Here is a 20,417-nt window from a genome sequence, read left to right as displayed (position 1 = left end):
GCTCAGAAGTGACATTCCCAAAGGACTCCCGACAAGTCAATGGCTGATGCAGGGCACAGGCATCTGCTGGCCCTGAACTTGGGCTCCGGGCAGGGCGGTACTGCCTGTGCTTCCTGTGGGGCAGCAGGAGGCTTGTGCATGGTGGGCTTGGGGCCACCAGCAGTGTCTCTTATCTGCTCCAGAGTCCCCTGTTGCTGGGTATCTAGGACACGTGCGGTGGGGGTCAACTTTGTGCATAAAAGGCAGTGTTGCTTTGTGAGGAAGACATCAGTGCTTCTGCATGACCGCAGTCATTTGTTTCTGGCGCTTGCATTTGGGTGTCCCTGCTTCTGATCTCTTCGGTTCAGCGTCACCTACACCTTTGTGGCCCTCATGTCACCTCTCCCCACATGAAATGATGCAGTCAGTGCCGAAGGAGTGTGAGTCCAGCTCAGGGCTGCTGTGGCTTCCTTTTGTGCCCGAGGACCCCTTCCACGCCTTCCTGCCACTTCCTTCCCATGCCCACTGTGTTTCACCTTGCTCTTTCCTTCTCCAGCCATTAGTTTTCTGTTGACTTTTACCGAGAGAGAGGCCTGAGGGTGGAGGAGGGGGAGGGAGAGGATGTGGGTAGGCCTGAGTCCTGGGCTCCTTCCTAAGTCACTATGATTACTTGTTCTTTTGTTTGTTCTGCTATTTATTTTTCCTTCCTCCCTCCCTCCCATTAATTCATTAATTGAAACATTTATTCACTAGAAAACTGTCTTCAGACTTCCAGTCTTTCCGCCCCACAAGAAGAAAGGATGTTTCCTCAAAGAGAAGTGGCTCTAGGGCTCTCCAGAAAGGTCCTCAGGTTGGTAGAAGAAAGGCAGTCAGCTAAGTAGATTTCTGGCCTTGACCCTTCTCTCTGAACTGCTGAAGCTTTTAGCAGAGCTAAAATGCTAGGATTAAATGTAGTTTCAAGGGTGAGGAGTAAATTAGCAGGTGTCACCCTGGAAATGATGACATGCTGACAGGCCCATTAAGAGGACATGTTTTATGAGTGGATGGAGAAGTTAAGCATAGGTCTGGGATCATCTGGGTTTACACACATTTGGAAAATGTCAGTGTTCAGCAATGAGTCATTTACGTCGCAGGATATATTTCTTGCAGTATGGCCTGTCTTGTTAGACTATGTGTGTCCTTTCTCATGACAAGTCATAATATATCTGCTCTTGAGAACATTAGAAATCCCAAGGAGTATAGTTTGCTGCTGTTTTGTGTTCCTCTCAGCCAAGGACGGTGGGTGGCTGAGAGGAATCCTGGTGCCATACGTGTGTTTGGTCAAGATGCCACCTGGCCGGGCGTGTGTACATCACAGAGGCACAGCTACCAATTAGGTGAGGAGGCTAAACATAAGACTGGGAGTCGGAGAAAGTATCTTTCTTGTACCAGTAGACAGTCAAAACAGTGGCACCCCAAAATATAGGTGATCCTGATTGAGGTTTTCATAGGTAGATGATTTGCAGTGGATGCAAAATTTTATGTTTACCTGCCACCACAGATGGCATAAAACTGTTAAAAGGCATCCTCTTTGTTTAGCTTAGTACCTCTCCAGAGTGCTATGCTTTAGTGGCGGGACATCAGGCTTCCTGGCCACATCATCTGGGGAGACTTCTTTCCTGACACACACAGGAAAGTCTGCCAGTTTCTTCAGGCATTAGAGAACCTCTCCTTTTCTCTCTGCGCAGCCTTTCTATTTCTGTTACTCTGAGAGACTGTTGGAGGCTAAACTGAGCTGCTATGGCTGGAAATGCTTTAGAAATGTAAAAGGCAAATTACAGTTACTGCTATTATAAGTTATTATCGGCAGAAGAAACGACAAATGCCCAGTGACAGGAAGTTCTTCCATGGTAGATTGAACTATCCTGAAATTAAGGTCAATACTTTCCCTGAAAATCCCCTTTATCATTTAGTTTAACTCTCTTTAGGATGAAAGTAAATTTATTAAAGTTATATACAACTGCTCTTTACAGTCATATTTGCATTTTATTAAAATATGCTTTCTCAAATGAAAAATGATGTGGGATGCACTTTTAAATAATACTTTAAAATTTTGTGAATACTTACTCTTGAAGAAAAAAAAAGAAAACAGATAATAGATAATTACAAAGAAAAGTCAAAATCACCTGTGATCTTAACACCTTCAGATACCTTTTAATATTTGAGCCCATATTCTTGCAGAGTTTTTAATCTGTATGCACACACTGTTACCATTCAAAATAAAAATACGATCATATATATGCTACTTCATCTCTCTGTCTTTCCAATTTCAGCGGCCCGGCAAAATGGTTCTCTAGCACACGAATGTGTGCGATACTACCATTGCGTTATAGTTAGCTTGGTCCCAGCTTTAGACCTTATTTTAGACCATCTTGCATGTAGTCATCACCTTCTTGGAAATTCATGGGTGTGTGATTATTTTTGTCCCTTTCTACTATTTTGCCACCATGGGCAGGTTGCTCGCTCTCTCTGTCCCAATTTCCACATCTGTGAAATGGAGCTGATACTAGAAACTACCTCCCAGTCCCAGGGCTGCAAAGATTAAGTGAGGCATAGGAGGTAAAGCCCAGAAAATACCGCGCTCACGGTAGATGTGTGAATTGTCGTGGTTGTCGCTACTTCCTGCTGAGAAGGGCTAACTCAAATGCAGCTTCAGTGCCTCTCGAAGACATTGAAGTGTTGTTCTGAAAGACTGCGCCCACTTTGCTTCCCCACAGGAGTGTAGAAGACGGTCACCCTGTCTCTGTTGCTCCTAAATATTATTGTTCTTTTTAATCTCTGCTAATCTGATAGATGTTTGCATTTTAAAAAATGATTATTCAAATTGACAATTTTATGTGTCATTTTCCAATTGATTTTTATAGAACTGCCTTATAGGCATGACATTAGCCTGTCATAGTTCACATTACAAATGTTTTTCCTTAGTCTATGACTCATGGAGATATTTAAGAAAAATGTCATTAAAATAAATATTAGTGCAGTAAAATTCATCCTTTTAAGTATAGTTTTACGCAAGGCTTTTATATTTTAGTCCTAGCTGGAAAGGGTAGTCAGCTATTAAATGCATTTCTTTTCCTTCTTCCCCGGAGCTTTCAGAGGTTCGATTTAAAGCTTCTTATAGTACTTTTTTAAAGTGAGCCCTTAGCTTCTGTATGATTGTAAGAAGGATCCTCATATCTTACACCAAGGTATGGCTAACTTTTTCTGCAAAAGACCAGAAAATAAATATTTTAGGCTTTATAGGTTTTAGAGTCTCTGTCAAAACTTTGCTAAAGCAGTCATACATGTAAGTGAATGGGCGTGGCTGAGTTCCGATAAATGTTTATGGTCACTTAAATTTGAATTTTTGCATAATTTTCTCATTTCTTGAAATAGTAAGCTTTTGATTTTTTAAAATATAAACCTATTCTCATGGGCTGTACAGAAATAGCAGTAGACCAGATTGGGCCCATGGGCCATGGTTTACTGGCCCCTGGATTAGACTCATAAAAATATAGCCAATGGATTTTCAACAAAAGCACAAAGAGTATATAAGAAAAAAGGTTAATCTTTCAATAAATGATGTTGGCACAATTTGACATTCATAGACCAAAAAAAAAAGAGAGAGAGAGAGAGAGAGAGAGAGAGAGAGAGAGAGAAATAAATGAACCCTAACCAAAATCTAAAACATACAAAGGGTAACTCAAAGTGGCCTATTGATCAACATGGAAAACATAGGAGAAAAGAGTTGTTAAACATCAAAAGCACAATCCATGAAAGGAAGAAAAAAACCTGCTAAACGTGATTCAGCAAAATTAAAGTTTTGCTCTGCAAAAATATTAAGAGATCATTACTGGTTGGTCTGTTTTTCTTACAAGGCTGTCTGAAGGCTGGTGTTTAGTAAAGAGCTGATAAGTAGTTAAGTGAATTTCAAGGACTTTGGTTTTATTTTTGGCCTTCCTGGGAATATCCTTTGTATTGTCAGACTGAGACTCCCACATAGTCAGCCTTTCCCTGTCCCCCATTCTGCCATGCCACTGTGCCCCGGGTGATGAGCTGTTGTAGCCACAAGCCACCAGTCAGGTCTGCACTCAGCTGGGCAGCTCCAGAGCCTGGATTTGACCTGGGAATTGGAGTTTTTACTTACTGCACAGTCCTAAAAGCTAAATTTGCTGAGCATGGAGGAAAAGACCCCAAACAAATGCTTATGCAAAGAAATAAGTTATCCTAATTAAAAAGTAGTTTTGTCTAATGAAGAATGGAGATAGAAGGTAGGAACTCAGCAGTTTGCCAAGAGCTGCTGTAGCTGTCTTGGATGTTCTTGACTTCCATAAGGACCATGGCTTTGTCCTTTACCTCATGTTCCTTCCCAGTGCTTGTCTGTAAAATGAAGATGCTCTCCAGCCCTCATCCTTACACCTTTCTTTGTATCGCTTAGAGCTGGTGCAGGAGCTAGGAAAATCTCTTAGAACGTTATGAAAGATGCTTTCTAAATGCCCATGTCTTTGTCAGTTTTTTTTTTTATTACATCTACTATCCTTTCAGTTGAAGAAAGTCATCTATTTGGATACAGAATCAATACACTTCTTGAAACATAAACATAAATGGAAAGAAAGGCTCAGCTACAGGATGTATGTCCTTGAGCGGTCAGGGGTGCTGTTAGCAATAGCTTTGGATGAGTTGCAGGTGGCATTAGAAATAGCTTTTAAAATTTAGCATTAAGTGGTCATGTCAGTGTAAACAACCTAAGAAGTAGAAGATGGAAAGTTTCTATGAAAACATACTGTAACATAACTTCGCCTACTTGGTTCTGTTTAAATGAACAAAAAATGTAAAAACGCTACCTTCATGGTTTGCATTTGTTTATGTAGCCTCATGTGGTCCACCTCTCTTATCATGCTTAAAACAGGGTTGCAAATAAACAGGAAAAGCTCTCTCTTCAAGCATCTTCTCACAAGGTTACTGAGTTTTGAAGGAGTAGGCTTATAGTTGTAGAAAGTCTTTATTTGCCATTAGAAAAAAAGACAAGAGTATAGTTGTTTCCTGAGACTTAAAGGTTTGTAAGCTGCAGATGAAATTAGGGAGAAGTTCTGCTCTGTTTGTTATGTAGCAACTATCAGGCCATGTCCCACATGCAGTTGCACAAGATGCCATACGTGGATGGAGTTGACCACACAGCAGAGTTATTGTTCTCTGAAGAGACTCCCGATGGAAGCACCCTTTTCTGAGAGGAAACATAGGCTGTGAGCACAGGGCCTTGGGACTCCTGCTCTGCGTTGTGCCCTATTAAATCCCCCTTGGGCCTTCTTGATACCTGGCTACCTCTTGCAATGCCCATGGAAGCTCTATTCTCTTTCAGGGGTTGGAGATTTGGTTTCAGCTTTTTCCCATTTCATAGTGGCATCTGGATTCTTGGGTTACTCTGTAGCATCCTAACCCATGTGCTATGAGTGGGCTTTAGGGGTATAGGGTAGTGATCCCCTTAGCTCTCCAGGGTGAACGGGAAGGTCCTGATGTGATTAGAATCTCCCTCTCAGCTGATGACTTCCAGGCATATTTAGCCACTAGCAGTTTAAAAATATTATTGTATATGTGTGCCATTATCTAAACAATATCACGTGGCCCTAACTTATTGAATGCATTTCTCTTACTTATAAAGATGTTGCACAGTGACTCTACTTTTCCATAGGGACTCCTTTACCTGCCTTATTAGGGAAAGGCACATATGACTAGCAAAGGAAACTCCAGGGTAATTAAAAACTGTCGTAGTATCTTCGTTTCAGAAATTCTTTCTCTAGGACTTCTTTGGGGAGTTAGGCCTTAAAATAGCTCAGACTATTAAAGGTAGAACTTCAAATTTTATTATATCTAGAATGAAATAAACTCACTTTAAATTAAAGAAACAATCTTTTAAAGTGACTATATAACTTCTTTTTTTGTGACCAAAATGGAGTAAAAGGAATGGACTTTGCCCCTGCCATAGACATCTCTAAAGCTGGACACAATATACAAGGTAGGTTTATTTTAAGAACTGGACAGAACTTGACACAGAGATGTCTTTGGAGAAAGGAAGCACACAGTGAGTTTGACATCAACCCTGACTTTTTGCCTGGGATGCTTTTTAACTTGCAGCACAGGGCAGAGTTTCTTAAAGAGCAGAAGACTCATTGGATAGATTAAATGAAAATTGTATTTTAGGACTGCCAAGGTAGCTGAAGTTTTCAAGGCAGGGGACTGCAGAGAAACACGTTGCACAAAGAAAGAGCTCCGGAAGTCTGTGTAGGGATCTCTTGAGTCTTTGGGAAAATAGTAAGCTGTACAACAGTAAGACTAGACTCTATCAGACTTAGCAGGGGAAAATAGTATGAGTGGTGGGTGAGCTGTGAGCCAAGTGAGTATCTCAGAGGTCATCAGCGATGGGGAGATGTTGGAGTTCTGACTAAGTAGAGTAGAAGAGTCTTCCTGGACACTTCTGGCATCCAATTGAGAATCAAGGAAAAGCAACCATAGGAATAATGCTAACCTAGACCCACTCTAACCAAACCTAAAGCTAGGCCTTGACAGACCAAGCTGACCTGCAAGTAACTTGCCAGTCTTAACAAAACTCAACATTCTTGCAAGGAAGACAACAAAATCCAGTGACTCAACAATGTAGCATGCACAGTTATTGAGAACATACAATCACAATTACTAGATGTATGAAGGAACAGGAATATGCAAGGTATAATAAAAGCTTGTAAAAGATGATATAAGCTGTATAGGGGCATTTCAGAATAGTTTTCAGGCATCAACTCATGTTTGAATAAATTATGGCATGGCCCCAAAGAGGCTTGATCTTATAAAATGGAAAAAAATAAGAAGTTAGTATAGCAAAGTCTATACATTATTACCTAACAGAAAGCTAAGATTTTTTTTTTTTTTTACAACTGGGTGAACCCTTTGAAGTCTTCTAGTATCACAGAGACTAGTACCAGTATCACTACATTGAATGAGAGAGTGGCTGCCTAAGCCTTGATGATCCTAGGGTATTAGCAATTGGAATGTGACTATTTCTTCAGTAGGCTTGTCCTTGGGACTGGTTTCTTGGATTCCCTCATTAACTCTGGTATGCCAGACATTTCTCTGACACTGAGATAGACCATAGCTCTCTTTTTTTCCCTGTTACTTCATAAACTGTGATGTTGATGAGCCTGCTTTAGTAACTGACTTATGGGGATGTTGGAAATTCTGAGGAGAAATCCCAGCCATGCAGAATAATTGCATCTCTTGGGGAGGTGTTAACAAGCAGAGTCAGAGCTGAGTGCTCCTGGGCTCCAGCTTCCGTGGAGTTTTCTCTCAACAGCTCCCCTGAAGCTCTGTGCAGAAGGCGTTCATTAGTAAATATTAAGCAGTGCTTTCCGTACTGCTGGTGGGATGCTGAGGGTGTGAGGCCCCCTGGGGCACTCTGAAGCTCACTTAGCAGCCACACTGAAATTGTGTAGCACTCATTGTCTCCTCGAATCGTATCTCAGTCATCAGAGAGGTTGTGAAAAATAGCCATGTTGCATAATTTCTGGGAAATAGGTACTAAGGAGGGAGGGGACAGCTGACTACCAGGAGAATTGACTGAGCAGAATACTCTACTTTTTCATTTGGACCTGTTGATTGACCCGTTTTCTTCTTTTGGTTTAATGTATAAATTTCTAAGCTATATATTCCTGTCTTTGCTCACATAGGACACTGAAAACATCTGAGAAAATGCAGCTTAAATTTTGGGGGTACTTCTTAAGTTGTTACCACAATTATGAATAAATTATACATTTAGTGCAGATGATGAAGCTTTCTTTGTGTAGCTCATCTACACCTGTGTCTTTGTTCAACCTGACTTCAATTCTGATGTTTGAAAATTGGAAGAAATAACCAAATAGCCTGGGGGGAGATTGGGCCATTTTTCTGTTCTTTCATTGAGCCAACATTTATTCAGAATTTATATTTTCCATCTACTGTACTAGGTATTTGGTACCATTCAAAGGATGTTCCATAGACCAGCAGCTTTAGCATCACCTGGAAACCTGTTAGAAATGCACTGTCCACAGTTTCCAGGTCATCACACTGACCTAAGTGCTCTTCAATAGATGAATGGATTAAAAAAAAAAAAAGCATATTCAATGGAATACTACACAGCTGTGATAAAAAGGTGAAATCCGTGGCTTTTAGTACAAAATGGATTCTTAGAACAAAAAGGATGAACCTTGAGGGAATTTTGTTAGTGAAATAAGTCAAGGTGAAAGATATTGGTTGGTTTCACGCCTCTGTGAAATATAAAAAACAAAAAAACTATACACAGGTGAAATAGAACAGGAATAAATCTTGGACTTAGTGAAAGTATTTAATGGTTACTGGAGGGAAGAAGGAGAGAGGAGAAGAAAGGACAAAGGGAGGGTACTTTGGCACCGGTGGTTTGGCAGAAGGTGAGTCGAAGAGCAAAAATGTAACTAACTCCAAATTAAAATAAAAATAAATGCTACTTGAGACCTGTCCCAGACCCATTGGATTGGCATTTTCACAAGATGCCTGCACATTGGAAACATCTAACAGCCTTGAAAAAACATTTCCAAGCCACACACACCAGAGATTACAATTTAATTGCTGTGGGGTTTTCCCCAGGCACTGGAATTTTTAAAAATTCCCCAGGTGATTTAAACACACAGCCAGGTCTGAGAAACACTGATCCAATGTGTTGCTTTACATATGTCACAAAATGGAGCATAAGGTGAGGTTGATGACTCATTCTTTTAACCATTTTACAAGCAAATGACAAGTTTTTCTCAATGAGGTGAAGTGCCTGGACTAGAGGTGCATGCCCCGGAGCTCACTGGTGAACCCCTGCTGACAGCTTGATGCCAGGGAGTGGCTCTCAACAGGTCGTTGATGCCATAAACTGTGGAGTGACAAGTGCTTCAACCATATTGCCCAGGGCTCGCCGGTAGGGTTGAACAGACTGAGGCATGACATTGAGGTCAGGCAGTCTCCTCAGACACATGCTGAGGCCTTGCATCCTCCTGTCAGCTCCCTTCCAAGTATGGACTGCTACCAAGGACTTTTATCTGAGGAGGGCACTGAGTCACATGACAAATGCATGTGCGCTTAATTAAGATGCTTTCCCCACCACAGTATCCCTCAGGGTCTCTAACATCAGTCTGTGCAACCTGCACCCTAGCAGTGCTATCACTCCCTGCACCTCTGGAAGGGTTCCCTGTGTGTCGACTCAAAGTTGTTATCCCTGATGGCTCACTTAAGTAGTGTCAGGTGGCCCAACTTTGCTCTCCAGAATACCTGGGATACCTTGAGATGGTGCATAAACCGAGACTGGAGCATAGCACACCTGTGGTTCTGTTTATTCACTCCTTAAAAAACATTTTCATAAGAAAAAATATTTTACTTCAGTATCTGCCTTTCCTGAGGCATAGAGAAGCTGTTTGTTGAACACTTGGTTATAGAAGAGTGAGCGTTCTGTGTCAGAAATAGTTCTTCGCTGCTCTTGACTCTTGAAAGGGGTCCCCTTATCTTTCACTGCAAACTCCCACCTCATTCAGAGGCCATCCCTTCACCTACCTGTACTGCCTTTACCTCAATCTTAATAGAATCTCAAAGTCTTCTGGGGTGGACCATCATCTTGGGTTATGTCCGTGGTCATGGTGTAACTATTAATAGTGTCCCTGGTTTGGGACTTGTAAAGTCCTCTGGTAGTTTGGTGACACTGCCACTCTCTTCAGTGATCAGCTACTGCCTCGTAGACCTGCCTTCACACACCTCCCTGGGGACATCAACTTCTACCCTGATGACATTCTGGCCTTACAAATCCTTGGCCACCTGCCCCTCCACTCCTCCTCTGTCACATGTGGGTGCCATCTTGCCTCACACCTAATATCACTTTGGTCAGGGGCCAAGCACTTCCTTCTTTCTTGAACATTGTCTCCATGACCAGAGTCCTTCCTTCTTGGTCCCTGATCCACCCTTAACCTTTATATGGCCTCGAATCTTGCCCTGTTTCTTTCCTTTCAGGCTGGTGGATTCTTGCGGCCCCACTGCTGCTGTTGTCTCTGTGTTCTGTCTGCTACAGTGTCTCCCTCTCCCACTAGGCTCCGAAGTAGGGAGCCCTGTGAGGACACAATGATTTTTTCCCTCATTGAATTCCCCTCATCTCCTGAGTGTTTTAGGTTCTCAATAAATACATTGAATTTGCTGCTCTTCTAGAAGCATGGCCTTCATACAGAGAATTCTCTATTCATCTCTGTCATCAAAAGGCTAGTTCTTTTGTGTGGTTTGTTGGAGAGGATTTCTTTTCACTTTTCATTTTGCTGTCAAAATTGTTCCTGTGTTCCTTAAATTAGCTTCTATTGCTAGAAAGAGCACAGTGCCTCCATTCACTGAGTCCTCTCACTACAGGCATCTTGACCTTGCAGCCATTTTCTGTCCTGCAGCACCTGACTATTCCCCTTCCACGCAGTTTTCTTTTTGGATGTGCTTACCTCACGCCCGTGCCTTCTGTTTGTTCTCATGCTGGTCAGAACAGTGATGCTACTGTTCTAACTGTGTGCATGCCTCTCATATGCGACTCCCCAAGTGCCTTGGCTGTTAGGGTTGTCCTTAAGAAGCTGAGTAGAGAGGCCCGCCCCAGCCACTGAGCTGTGAGGGGAGGTGGTGTCCCTCACATGTGCTCTTCCCCCTCTGAGGTGTGTATGACTCTTCAAGTTATTCTGGATGTTTTTACTTATTAAAATCATTGTAATTGTCCTTCTCACATACACAATGAAATGTTTCACTACAGTGGTTCTTGGGTTAGTGCTTGTGTGAGGCTAAAGCTTCTGCCTTAAGGATTTGACTCTCTTAGAAAATCTGGGAGAAAACCTTGTAAAGAAGTATGCAGCACCAAACAGTATTCAAGTGTCCCTTATGGACATAATTCTGTGTCAGATTTTAAATGAATGTGTGGGTATTTCCAATCCTCATGTAAGCACGCCCTTCACACATGAAAACATTTAAGATTTTTTGAAAAGGACTTAATTATATTTGGTACCAGTTGATACCTGTTGTCAAAGAGGCTGTGGTATCATATCTGTCTGTTTTTCATGTAAATCCTTAGGCTCCCTGAGGTCAGGGATCATGTCCTTGCCATGTTTAATGTTCGATGCCTACAGAAGTAATCAAATATGATTTGCATTTAATAGATGCTTCTGGGAGAATATAGGGAAGTGCGAATTAACACAGTTGTGAGTGTTAGAGAAAAGAGAATGCATTCATCTTCCTCACCCTCCTAAAGGTAAATTTCCAGCTGGCATTTGAAGATGAGGAGAACTTATCCAGAAAAAGAGGGGCATAAATGCATTAAACATTTCGTTGGAGCAGAGCCTTCTAGATTGCAAGACAATTTCTAAGAATTGGGAGTGAAGAAATTCCACACCGTACCGCCTTCATAAATTTTTGTGGTATCGTCACTGATGACCTAACTTCTGGAGGTCAGAAAGACCTCAGAGGACCCAAAGTCCTGCCCCCCACACCCTCATATGAAGCCCTTTGTAGGAAGCTGATGCTACCTTGTTTGGGGGTGTGACGTGAGCGGGAAAAGAACACTTGGCCTCCTCATCATTTTCCCTGAAAGAGAAGCATTCTTTCACATTGGAGGGCCTTTTTTTTTCTTTCTATTATTCAGAATAAATCTGAACTTAATGCTTCAGGTATCCTTTCTGATGCTGGATCGATGAGAGTTGAGTTTAGGACTAAGTACCCACTTGCAAAACCTGTGTTTCCTTCTAAGGCCTCAGTTTTCCTTATAGCAGATGCCACTGGTGTAGGACAAGGTGGCAGTCGCTTGTCCTCTGATCTTGGCCTCCTGTTGACTTAGGCAGGATCTTCAGAAACTAAAGCAGGTAGCACTGTGACAAGTGTTAGGTTGTAAGTGACCACAGTGCTCAGGGTTAGAGTCGGCATCAGTTCCATAAATAGTTACTATGTTGGCCATTGTGCAGTGTGGGGGTATAATGGTGGAAAAGGCAGAAGTATGATCTTAGGAGCACAAGCGAGCCACCTCGGGCCCAGAGCAGCTCACTGTGCTGCTCAAGTCATCCCTGCCTCTCTCCCAAGTCCCTTCGTGTTGTGTGGGGCCACGAGCATCTCTCCGTGGGCCCTGAGCCTGGGGTCTCTTCACTTTCTTGAGCATTTCCTGCTTCAGATATGACTTTAAAAGTCCTCAGTGTAACTAGCTTTTGGCATTTCATTCATTTGGGGCTTCACGTAGAGGTTGTTGATCTCAGTCTGAGAGTCAGGTTTCCACGCAAGGGCATGTACTTGACAGTGAGGCATATTCTGTACATACCTGGGCAGGGAGAAATGCCCATGCAAAGGGGGGTCCAGGGAGCCTTGGACGGGGATGGCAGAAGTGGAATTTGACCTGGAGCGCAAGCATAAGGGGTATTGCTAAAACTCTCAGCCACTGGCATGGAGTAGGCGCTCAATAAATGTTGGGTGACTCCATTTGCAGAATGGGGGCTATTCAGAGGCAAGCAGCTCTGATCTGGAAGAATAACTAGATTTATTTAAGCAAAATTGGATTCTGTCGTGTGGGGGAGGGGTTTCATGATGACAACTGTGCCACCAGCAGAGAAAGGAGAAGGTGGAGAGCAGTGCATTAATGAGCTGCTGAAATGTGATTTTTCTTCTGCTTGGCTGACTGTCGCAAAGCCCTTTTAATTTCAACAAGCTTTGTGACAGGCTAAACAAAGGACATTGTGCAGGTGAGATTTTCTAAGCCACATTTGCCGTTAATAAAACAATTTTATTTCGATAACATTAAAACTTAACAAAAATACTTATCTTCCCGTGTTTGAAGATAAAAAAGAGAGCAATCTTACTGGTCTGGGGCATCTAGAAGCAGCCCTGGTTTGAGCCCCAGCCAGCAATCCTAGCACACTGCAGCTTTTGTGCTCCAAAAGTTGCGCTAATTCAGTCCTAGTAACCATTGTCACAGGGCCAGGGGCTCCAGGAGAGGCCCTGCTCTCCGGGCACTGCTGGCCCCATCGCTCACTGTCTGCTCCCCTGTCTTCCAGGACTGCATCGACATCGGCTGGTGGGAAGGAGAGCTCAACGGCAGGCGGGGCGTGTTCCCCGACAACTTCGTGAAGTTGCTGCCACCAGACTTCGAAAAGGAGGGGAATGTAAGTCTTCGTGGTTTTGGTTTCTGCTCCACATGCTGCCAGGATCCCACCCGTCATGGGCCTTGGGGTGCAAGGGCGATGATGTTTGGCGCACTGGCATGTTTGTTCAATGGACTTGGGTTCCAAGCCCTGGACTGCCCTGAGCTCAGTGTGGTGGGGCGTAAGTCCGTTAACTTCCCGAGACTCGGCTTTCTCATCTGTCCACTGAGAACAGTGACCCCTGTTCTAGGGTTGTGGCCTGAACAAGCAAGATAAGGTACGCAGAGCACCCAAAGAAATGACAGGATCCCTCGGGTGCTCTCTTTGGGAAGTGGACAGCCTGTGTCCTGTGGAACATACCCTTGGGGGGTGGTCATGTGGCGGTTATGGTGGAAGTGGCTGCAGGACACAGAGTGGGGCCTGCTAATCTTCCCACAGTTTGTGTGTGTGTGTGTGTGTGTGTGTGTGTGTGCGCGCATGCGCGCACATGCACACGCACCCTGAGCTGCTCTCAGGCTTTCTCTGTGGGAATCTGTTCTAGGATGCCATTGTGTAGTTGAGTCAGTCTCTCTGCCTCCTTCCAGGCATACTGTTCTTTTTGCTGCTGACGTAATGAGCAGTGTTGAAAGGGAGCAGACCTTTGCATCCCAAGAGGCAGCAGTCTGACCGCTGCCATCCTGAGGGCTCCTTGCTCACCGTCCCCACCCAAGATCCTCTTCATAGCCATGGGCTCTGTCACTGCCCATGAATATGACTGTGACCCATCACCATTCCCTTGGAGCCTCAGGAGGGAGAGATACCACGCTGGCAGATTGTTTGCCAAGGACGCTAAATATCTGTGACAGTCCATGCACTGCCCCATGCTATACGCTTAGATGAATGGGTGTAGTTGGTCGAGAAGCTTGAGGTCAGTGTCGGTGTCCTCCAAGATTATGTCCCACAGATGGCTAAGCTGGCTTGAAGCCTGAAATCGTACCTGTTAGATGTCTTAATAGTTTCCTTCTTGTGTTGTTTCACTGAAGGATATTTTGTTGCACACCTGCTGTCCTCTCTTGGACCTGGATCTGCAGTCCAGAGAATCTGTCCGTGTTTTTGAAATCCATGACACTTAAAGTGTGGTCTGTGAGCCAGCAGCAGCAGCAAAACCTGGAGCTTGTCAGCAGTTCTTAGACCCCACCTAGACCTGCATCAGAACTGGAATTTAAAAAAAAAAATGAACCACATATCATTATTAACATTTTAACAAAAGTGATCTATTTGCACATTACAGCTTGGGAAGCGTCAGTATATTGATAGAAGCAGACCTCTAGCTGATGACAGCCCCACCTGTCAGTTGCCAACCATATTTTAGGGAGTCCATTCACTTAAGTCCTCCAAGCAAGATCTCTCACTTTTTTTTACTGATGCTGATGGCAGTGTTTGGGTTTTCCAGTGACAGAAGCCATCGCTGCAAACAAAACAGATGCTGACATTTAGGAATGACTAGATAACAAATGTTTCAAAGCAGCAGAACATGGGGATGAGGTTGGGGGAACATCTGTAGAATGTTGTGCTTGAGACTCGAGGCTGTGACATCCAAGAGACCCGGGCATGAACCACGGCTCTGTGCAAAGCCAGCTCAGTCTCTGGGCCTCAGTATTCTCAGCTATCAAATTGCGGGAATAATTGTTCCTACCTTATGAAGCTGCTGAGAAGATTAACTGCAATGATGCCTAGCACTCAGCAAATGCCCTGTATGTTAATTGCTCTGGGCTTTGCAACACTTTCCACCACGTGGGAGGACTCCAGGTGGGACTGCGCCATCTTGTCGAAGTCTGAGTGTGGGTCCCTTTTGCTGGAGCTGGCCGAGTCACCAGCAGCCTTGGTGAGTTTCCCTGGGAACACAAATGCATCTGAGAACTCTGATGAGCAGCCATTAAAAAGAAATCTAGTGCTTTATAAAACATATTTGTGAAGACAAGCGAGCACAGCATGATACACTCTTGGTGTTATTGCTCATATTTTTTCATGATCTGCCGCCTGGCAACTTCATTTTATGTTCAGTCATCATTCACTCTCCTCAGGCAGGGCCCCATGCTGCTTGATGAGCTGTGAAGTGTTCACGTGGTTGCTGCCCTGTGGGCTTGGATGTGGACAGTGGTTCTGGTGTTCGGGGCCAGACCTTTCTGCAAGGACACTGAGGGTGGGCTCTCCCAGGGAGTGCAGGCCAGAGCACATCCAGATTGCTTATTTTGCCCTTCTCCAGGGCAAAATGTGATCCTGGTAAATGCTTCACATCCTGGGTGATGCCAGGACTTCATGTGACGCCTCCCCCTTTGGTCAAGGAGTCTTAGCAAACACACTGTCCTCCTGGTCATTTGCTGCCTTCTTGGTTCTGATTGAGGTAGTATGATTTTGAAGGCTACGATAAAATCTGGATCATTCTTTTTAACAAATGGGCACAGCCTGTGGTGGCCTACATTGGGGGCACCCTGCCTCCAGGTTTCCAGTCAAATTGTAGTGGAGCAATAAATCTACACGGGAGATGGAAGACTCTGTGGCATCCTTTTCTAGAAGTGCTGCTCTGTTATGTAAGGTGTTAAGGGAAGACATCCACTGAGACAGTGAAGTTGTCAGTGATGGGTAGACTCATCTTGGCTGGCTCGTTGAGTGCCTCACAGGCATCTCCAGCCCCAGACAAGCAGCAGCCAACGTTTGATAGGTCTTTTAACCTTGTCCCGAAGAAGCAGAAAACTCAATTTTAGAGAAACAATAGTCACACCTGTCAGACAAAGTAATACCTACAGCTAAGAAGCGATTGTATAATGTGACATTTACTTTTCGGAAAATTCAAAATATTGCATCCTTTTGCATCCCCATCTGGCCTATAAAACCAGCCAACCAGCTTTGCATTGGTTGTTACACCGGCCTTTATTGCAGCACCCGAACTGGTGAGCCGCCACCGTAACTGGAGAGGGGGCAGGCATTTGCCGAGCTGACTGTGTAACGATGATTAGAATCATTTACACAAAGGCACTATGTAAGTGGCAGAGTCTGAAACATTATTCTGCCACTAGTTTCAGCAGATGTCATCTTGTCTCGCCAGTGGCTGGGCTGCGCCGTTCACTCAGAAGAGCGGGCAATCCGCCGCTCAGGCTAGGCCGCGCTCAGCGTCTGGGCAGCAGCTGGCCTCATGAGTGTGTAGGCGTCCCCGAAGCCGTCTGATGGGGCTGGCGTGCTTTCTGCAGGGCTGTGGATTCAGGTGGTTACCCCGAAGCCTCTGGGGATTCCTGGCGGTCTTTCTTTCAGTTTGTGCCCAGCAGATTCTCGCTTACCAGGGGGAGAAACGCTTAGGGGCTTTTCCTCGAGAGGTTACCCGGTAATCTCTTGGTGTGTATTTTAGAGCAATTATGTAAACTGTTTGTGAGAGAGTCTAGATTCATCGGCTTTCTGCTTATTTTGAACCTTGGCAGTAAAATTGAATATCACAATGGAAAGATTAAATCTGCCGAGAGCTTTGAGGAGACAGTGCACGTGCTCTGTCATCATTACTGAGGGAAGACGAGGAACGAGGACACTCAGTAATGCAGAGGCAAGTTCTCCCTGTCATTTACAGCATTAAGCTAGGGGTTCTCTAGAAGGATGTTTCTGTACAAGTGTTGGATGAAAGTCTCAGGCTCTGTTCAGAATCCCAGATGTTACTGTCCTAGCATGTGTTGACTTAGAGGCCTCAGCTCAGTCTGTGCCTTGTCAAGGGTGGGGGGTGTGGTTGCAAAGGTTCTTGGAGGTGTTTCTTTGGTGACTACTCCTCAGTGGAGGGGCTCCCTCCCAGCCTCAGCTCAGCAACCCGCTCTCAGAGATTTCTGCAGATGCCTGACGCTGAGGCAAGCTCACCTTTGCCCACTCAGAGACTCACCCTGGGAGCAGGCTGCCAGCTTACTAATTACAACGGGGACTGAAATGCCAGCCAGTCTGGAATGCATGGGTCTGCTGGGAATTTGCTGTCCATGACCTGATTCCTTAGAATCTACAGGAAATCTCATTTGGTGTTTGCTGGAAGAGCACGCAGGAAAGCAAGAGGCACTGGTTGCTTTCTGGATTCACAAATGCTAATCTGCCACAGGTACCTTTTGCTGGTTGAACGCTAACGAAGTGCTCTTTACAAAGTTCTTAGGGGGCCTCTTACCTTCTTCACCCCCTCCTCTGACAGCCTAGTTTAAAAAATTTCTCAGCTAAAATTTTCTTTGTTCCTTGTCCTCTCCTTCACCTTGAGAACTGTTATCCTTGCTAATTTCAAAGCTGCCCAATAAATCATGTCCACATCTTCGGTCTTCTAAAAAGCAATAAATGTGTGCTTCTAATAAGCAACATTGTGGGGGGAAAACTCACTTAACGACATTACTAGTTGGTACATTTCGTTTTCTGGGTGGTTGCACGTGTCAGTAGGGTGATTGTCAAGGTGCTCGTGTCACCCAAGTGTGGCCTCTTGATGGACCCGTCTGGGCTTCCCCGAAATGTACTGAGTGGCATCCCTTGCCCTCTCCATTGGCACTTACAGGCCAACCTCCCCCAGCTGAGCACCACGTCCAGAGTACTTTTGCCTGCAGCGCTTACCTCATTCAAAACCCAGCTAATTGCTGCCAGAGCTTACCGCATTCCTCTAACAAAGCCCTCTCAAGGGTCCCCGGCCATCAGGAGGCACGCTCCTCTGTGATCTTCAGCATACCTCGTGCGTAGGGCCTGAGCTCTGAAGGCAAACTGGCTGCACAGGTCAGGTGCCTTGTCAGGACTCCTGCTTCCCGCTGTCTTCTCTCATGAACATTAGCCCTTCCCGTTCCTGGTAGTCATGGCCAGAAATCAAAGCTACCTCATGCCGTCTTTAAAAGGCGGTGTTTGCTTCTCTGGCCAAGACGACTCTCTACCCAGGTGGCCGCGCGGGCACGCAGGCCCAAGCGCCTGGCTCATATGGATACACGCAGCCTCTGCTTTCTCAGCAGCCAGGAAAAGTTGGCTCGTTGATTTTGTTACAAACATTTCTATATTGGTTCTTTTTAGATAATTTGTCACAGACGAGGCCTTCAACAGTGTGAGTTCTGGGCTCTTCGGCTACCACCTCGCTGGTGACATGGCCACCCTCGGTACAGCTTCCTCCGTGCAGCTTTCTCCGCTGCCGAGAGGACTCCTGTGGTTGCATGGGCTGCACCCCTGTGCTGTTAGCATCTACCTGCAAACTGGGCGAGCTGCTGTCTCTGAGCTTGGGGCTAGAGCGCTTTGCTTTCCTCAGGAGGGAGGGCAAAGCAGCTCAAAAGAATAGGCTTCTCTGACAACTCCCTCCCACGGCCCCCACCCCACCAGTCTCTGCTCTGCCCTTGTTTCATTGTGTGTGTGCTCCATACGGAAGCTGACACAACGTGTGGGGATATTTTTTTCTTTGCACAGTATCTTGGAAAATATGATGACTGGTAATTGTCTCTTTTTGTTTGTTTGTTTGGGGCCCTGTGGCTTAAGGCAAGGTTGCTGGGGGAAGGGCCTCAGCAGGAGGAGGCTCATGTGAAACTGGTTATAAAAATGTTCAAACCAGAGGCAGTGAGGAAGATGTCCAGGGGAAGGCATTGCTGGGTTTGGCTGGGAAGAATCAGGCCACAGGGTGTTGGCAGCTTCGTGAAGGAGAAATGACTCTGATCCTGAGGTAAAGGAAGGTTAATTGGCAGAGTTTCAACGAGAACTTCATTAGGTAAACACACATCTGTCCTCATTCTAATTTATACAGAGGCAGAGAAAGGAGGAAGAAGGGAGGAGTTGGGGTGGAGAGCTCAGAGGGCTGGCAAGCCGGGGAGCGAGGACTGTTAGGTCTGTGAACCTGTGAACCAGGGATGTGGCCCCGAGCACCTTTTTTTTTTTTTTTAACATAAGTCTTGTGTGCATGTAGTCACCACAGAAAGACAGAAGGTCACACGCACGGACACACACACACCCATAATCCTCCTGATCAGGCCTCATCTCTATACATTTCTTTCTTTCCAGTCGTACTCTCTGCCCGTGTATTTTGCATCCTAGTTGATCTCACACTGTAGCTGCAATTTGTTTCTGCTTTACCACGTCCTACGGTTCCTATGCCTCCATCCACCTGTGTGGCCTGTCGCTGCATGCTGGTTTGTCTGGTGGGTGCTCTTGGGCACGATGAACCCTTCACAGTGGTTAAGAGGCTGCTGGGCATGCAGGCCGGGGCGGGGTCAAGACGGGGAGGAAGTGCACGAGGGGTGGCGGTGGGAGAGCTGCAGGGGCGTGTATATGCCTGAGGGGCCTGAAGGGGGAGTCAGATCTGGCCAACTCTGAACAGTGCTGTAGGGGGAATAAAAGGCGCTTAAAGCTGCCATGAAGTGGGGGGAAAGCAAGCATCCCTGTGGATCAGACAGCCTGTTTAATATAGTCTTGTGATCTTGGGAGTGGCCTCATTGCGTACAACCTCGATCATTTTGTCTGCAAAATGGACTTCGTAATGTCCTTCCTTCCGGAGGAGGCAGTAAGGCAGTGCTTGCTGACTCCCGCTGCTCGTGAAAGCACCTCCCCTAAGAGGAGGTGATGTTGCGTTATCACCAGTGACAGATCAGAGTTTCAGCTGGGTGAGTCACTTACCGGGAGTCCAAGGCTAATAACTGAAAGCCAGGATGCATAGTGAAGTCAGATACCAAAGCTCCCCCTCTTGCACTGTTTACTCATGGGAACTTGGTCAAGTCAGGAATGAACTTAGGAGTGGAGCTGAGATGCCACTGACCCAGAACCTACAGGCTGAAACCCTGAGAGCGCCTTGTGGCTCTCCCTCTCCAGGCTTTACTGCAACCCATTTCTTGCTGCCTGGCACCATCTCAAGCCCTGGTTGGCACCTGCTGGGGGCCAGGTCCCTTTTGCTAGTCCCTGCGGTACTGGCTCAGTCAGACATTTGCAAAGTACAAGAGAGAGGTGTGGAGTGTTTATACACCCTCCAGTCTTTGTTGCCTGTGCTCAGACCTCCCCATTTCCGTCTCTCCTCGCCTTTCGCGTCCCTCCCTTACCCCAGAATGGGGTATAAGAACTGTGCCCTGGGTGGGCTCTCTAGCCCTGACTCATCTGCCAGGTCCAGCCCAACCACCACTTATTCATGCGTGAGCATGGAGCCACCTGATCCAGTCAGGAATGAATGTCGTCGATTGCATTGCTGCCTCTGTCACCGCCATAGTGACAGGGTGTGACAAGGAAACACAAAGCAGCCGACAGGCAAAGAGAACCCCA

The 20,417-nt window shown here is 45.5% G+C and overlaps 1 protein-coding gene across 7 annotated transcripts in view; it reads left to right on the top strand.

The window, feature by feature from the left end:
• SH3KBP1 (SH3-domain kinase binding protein 1) overlaps nt 1–20,417 on the top strand; it is a 287,724-nt gene that overhangs the window by 219,240 nt on the left and 48,067 nt on the right. For all 7 annotated transcript variants that reach the window (XM_012730359.1, XM_012730361.1, XM_012730360.1 and 4 more), the window contains one exon: nt 13,083–13,190. In XM_012730359.1, coding sequence (XP_012585813.1) covers nt 13,083–13,190 — 108 coding nt within the window. The remainder of the gene's footprint in view (nt 1–13,082; nt 13,191–20,417) is intronic.

The sequence above is a fragment of the Condylura cristata genome, unplaced genomic scaffold (assembly GCF_000260355.1).
Source record: "Condylura cristata isolate star-nosed mole 26May11 unplaced genomic scaffold, ConCri1.0 scaffold00027, whole genome shotgun sequence".
Taxonomy (NCBI): Eukaryota; Metazoa; Chordata; class Mammalia; order Eulipotyphla; family Talpidae; genus Condylura; species Condylura cristata.
Note: the sequence above shows the minus strand (reverse complement) of the source record. Positions and strands in the feature narration are given on the sequence as shown.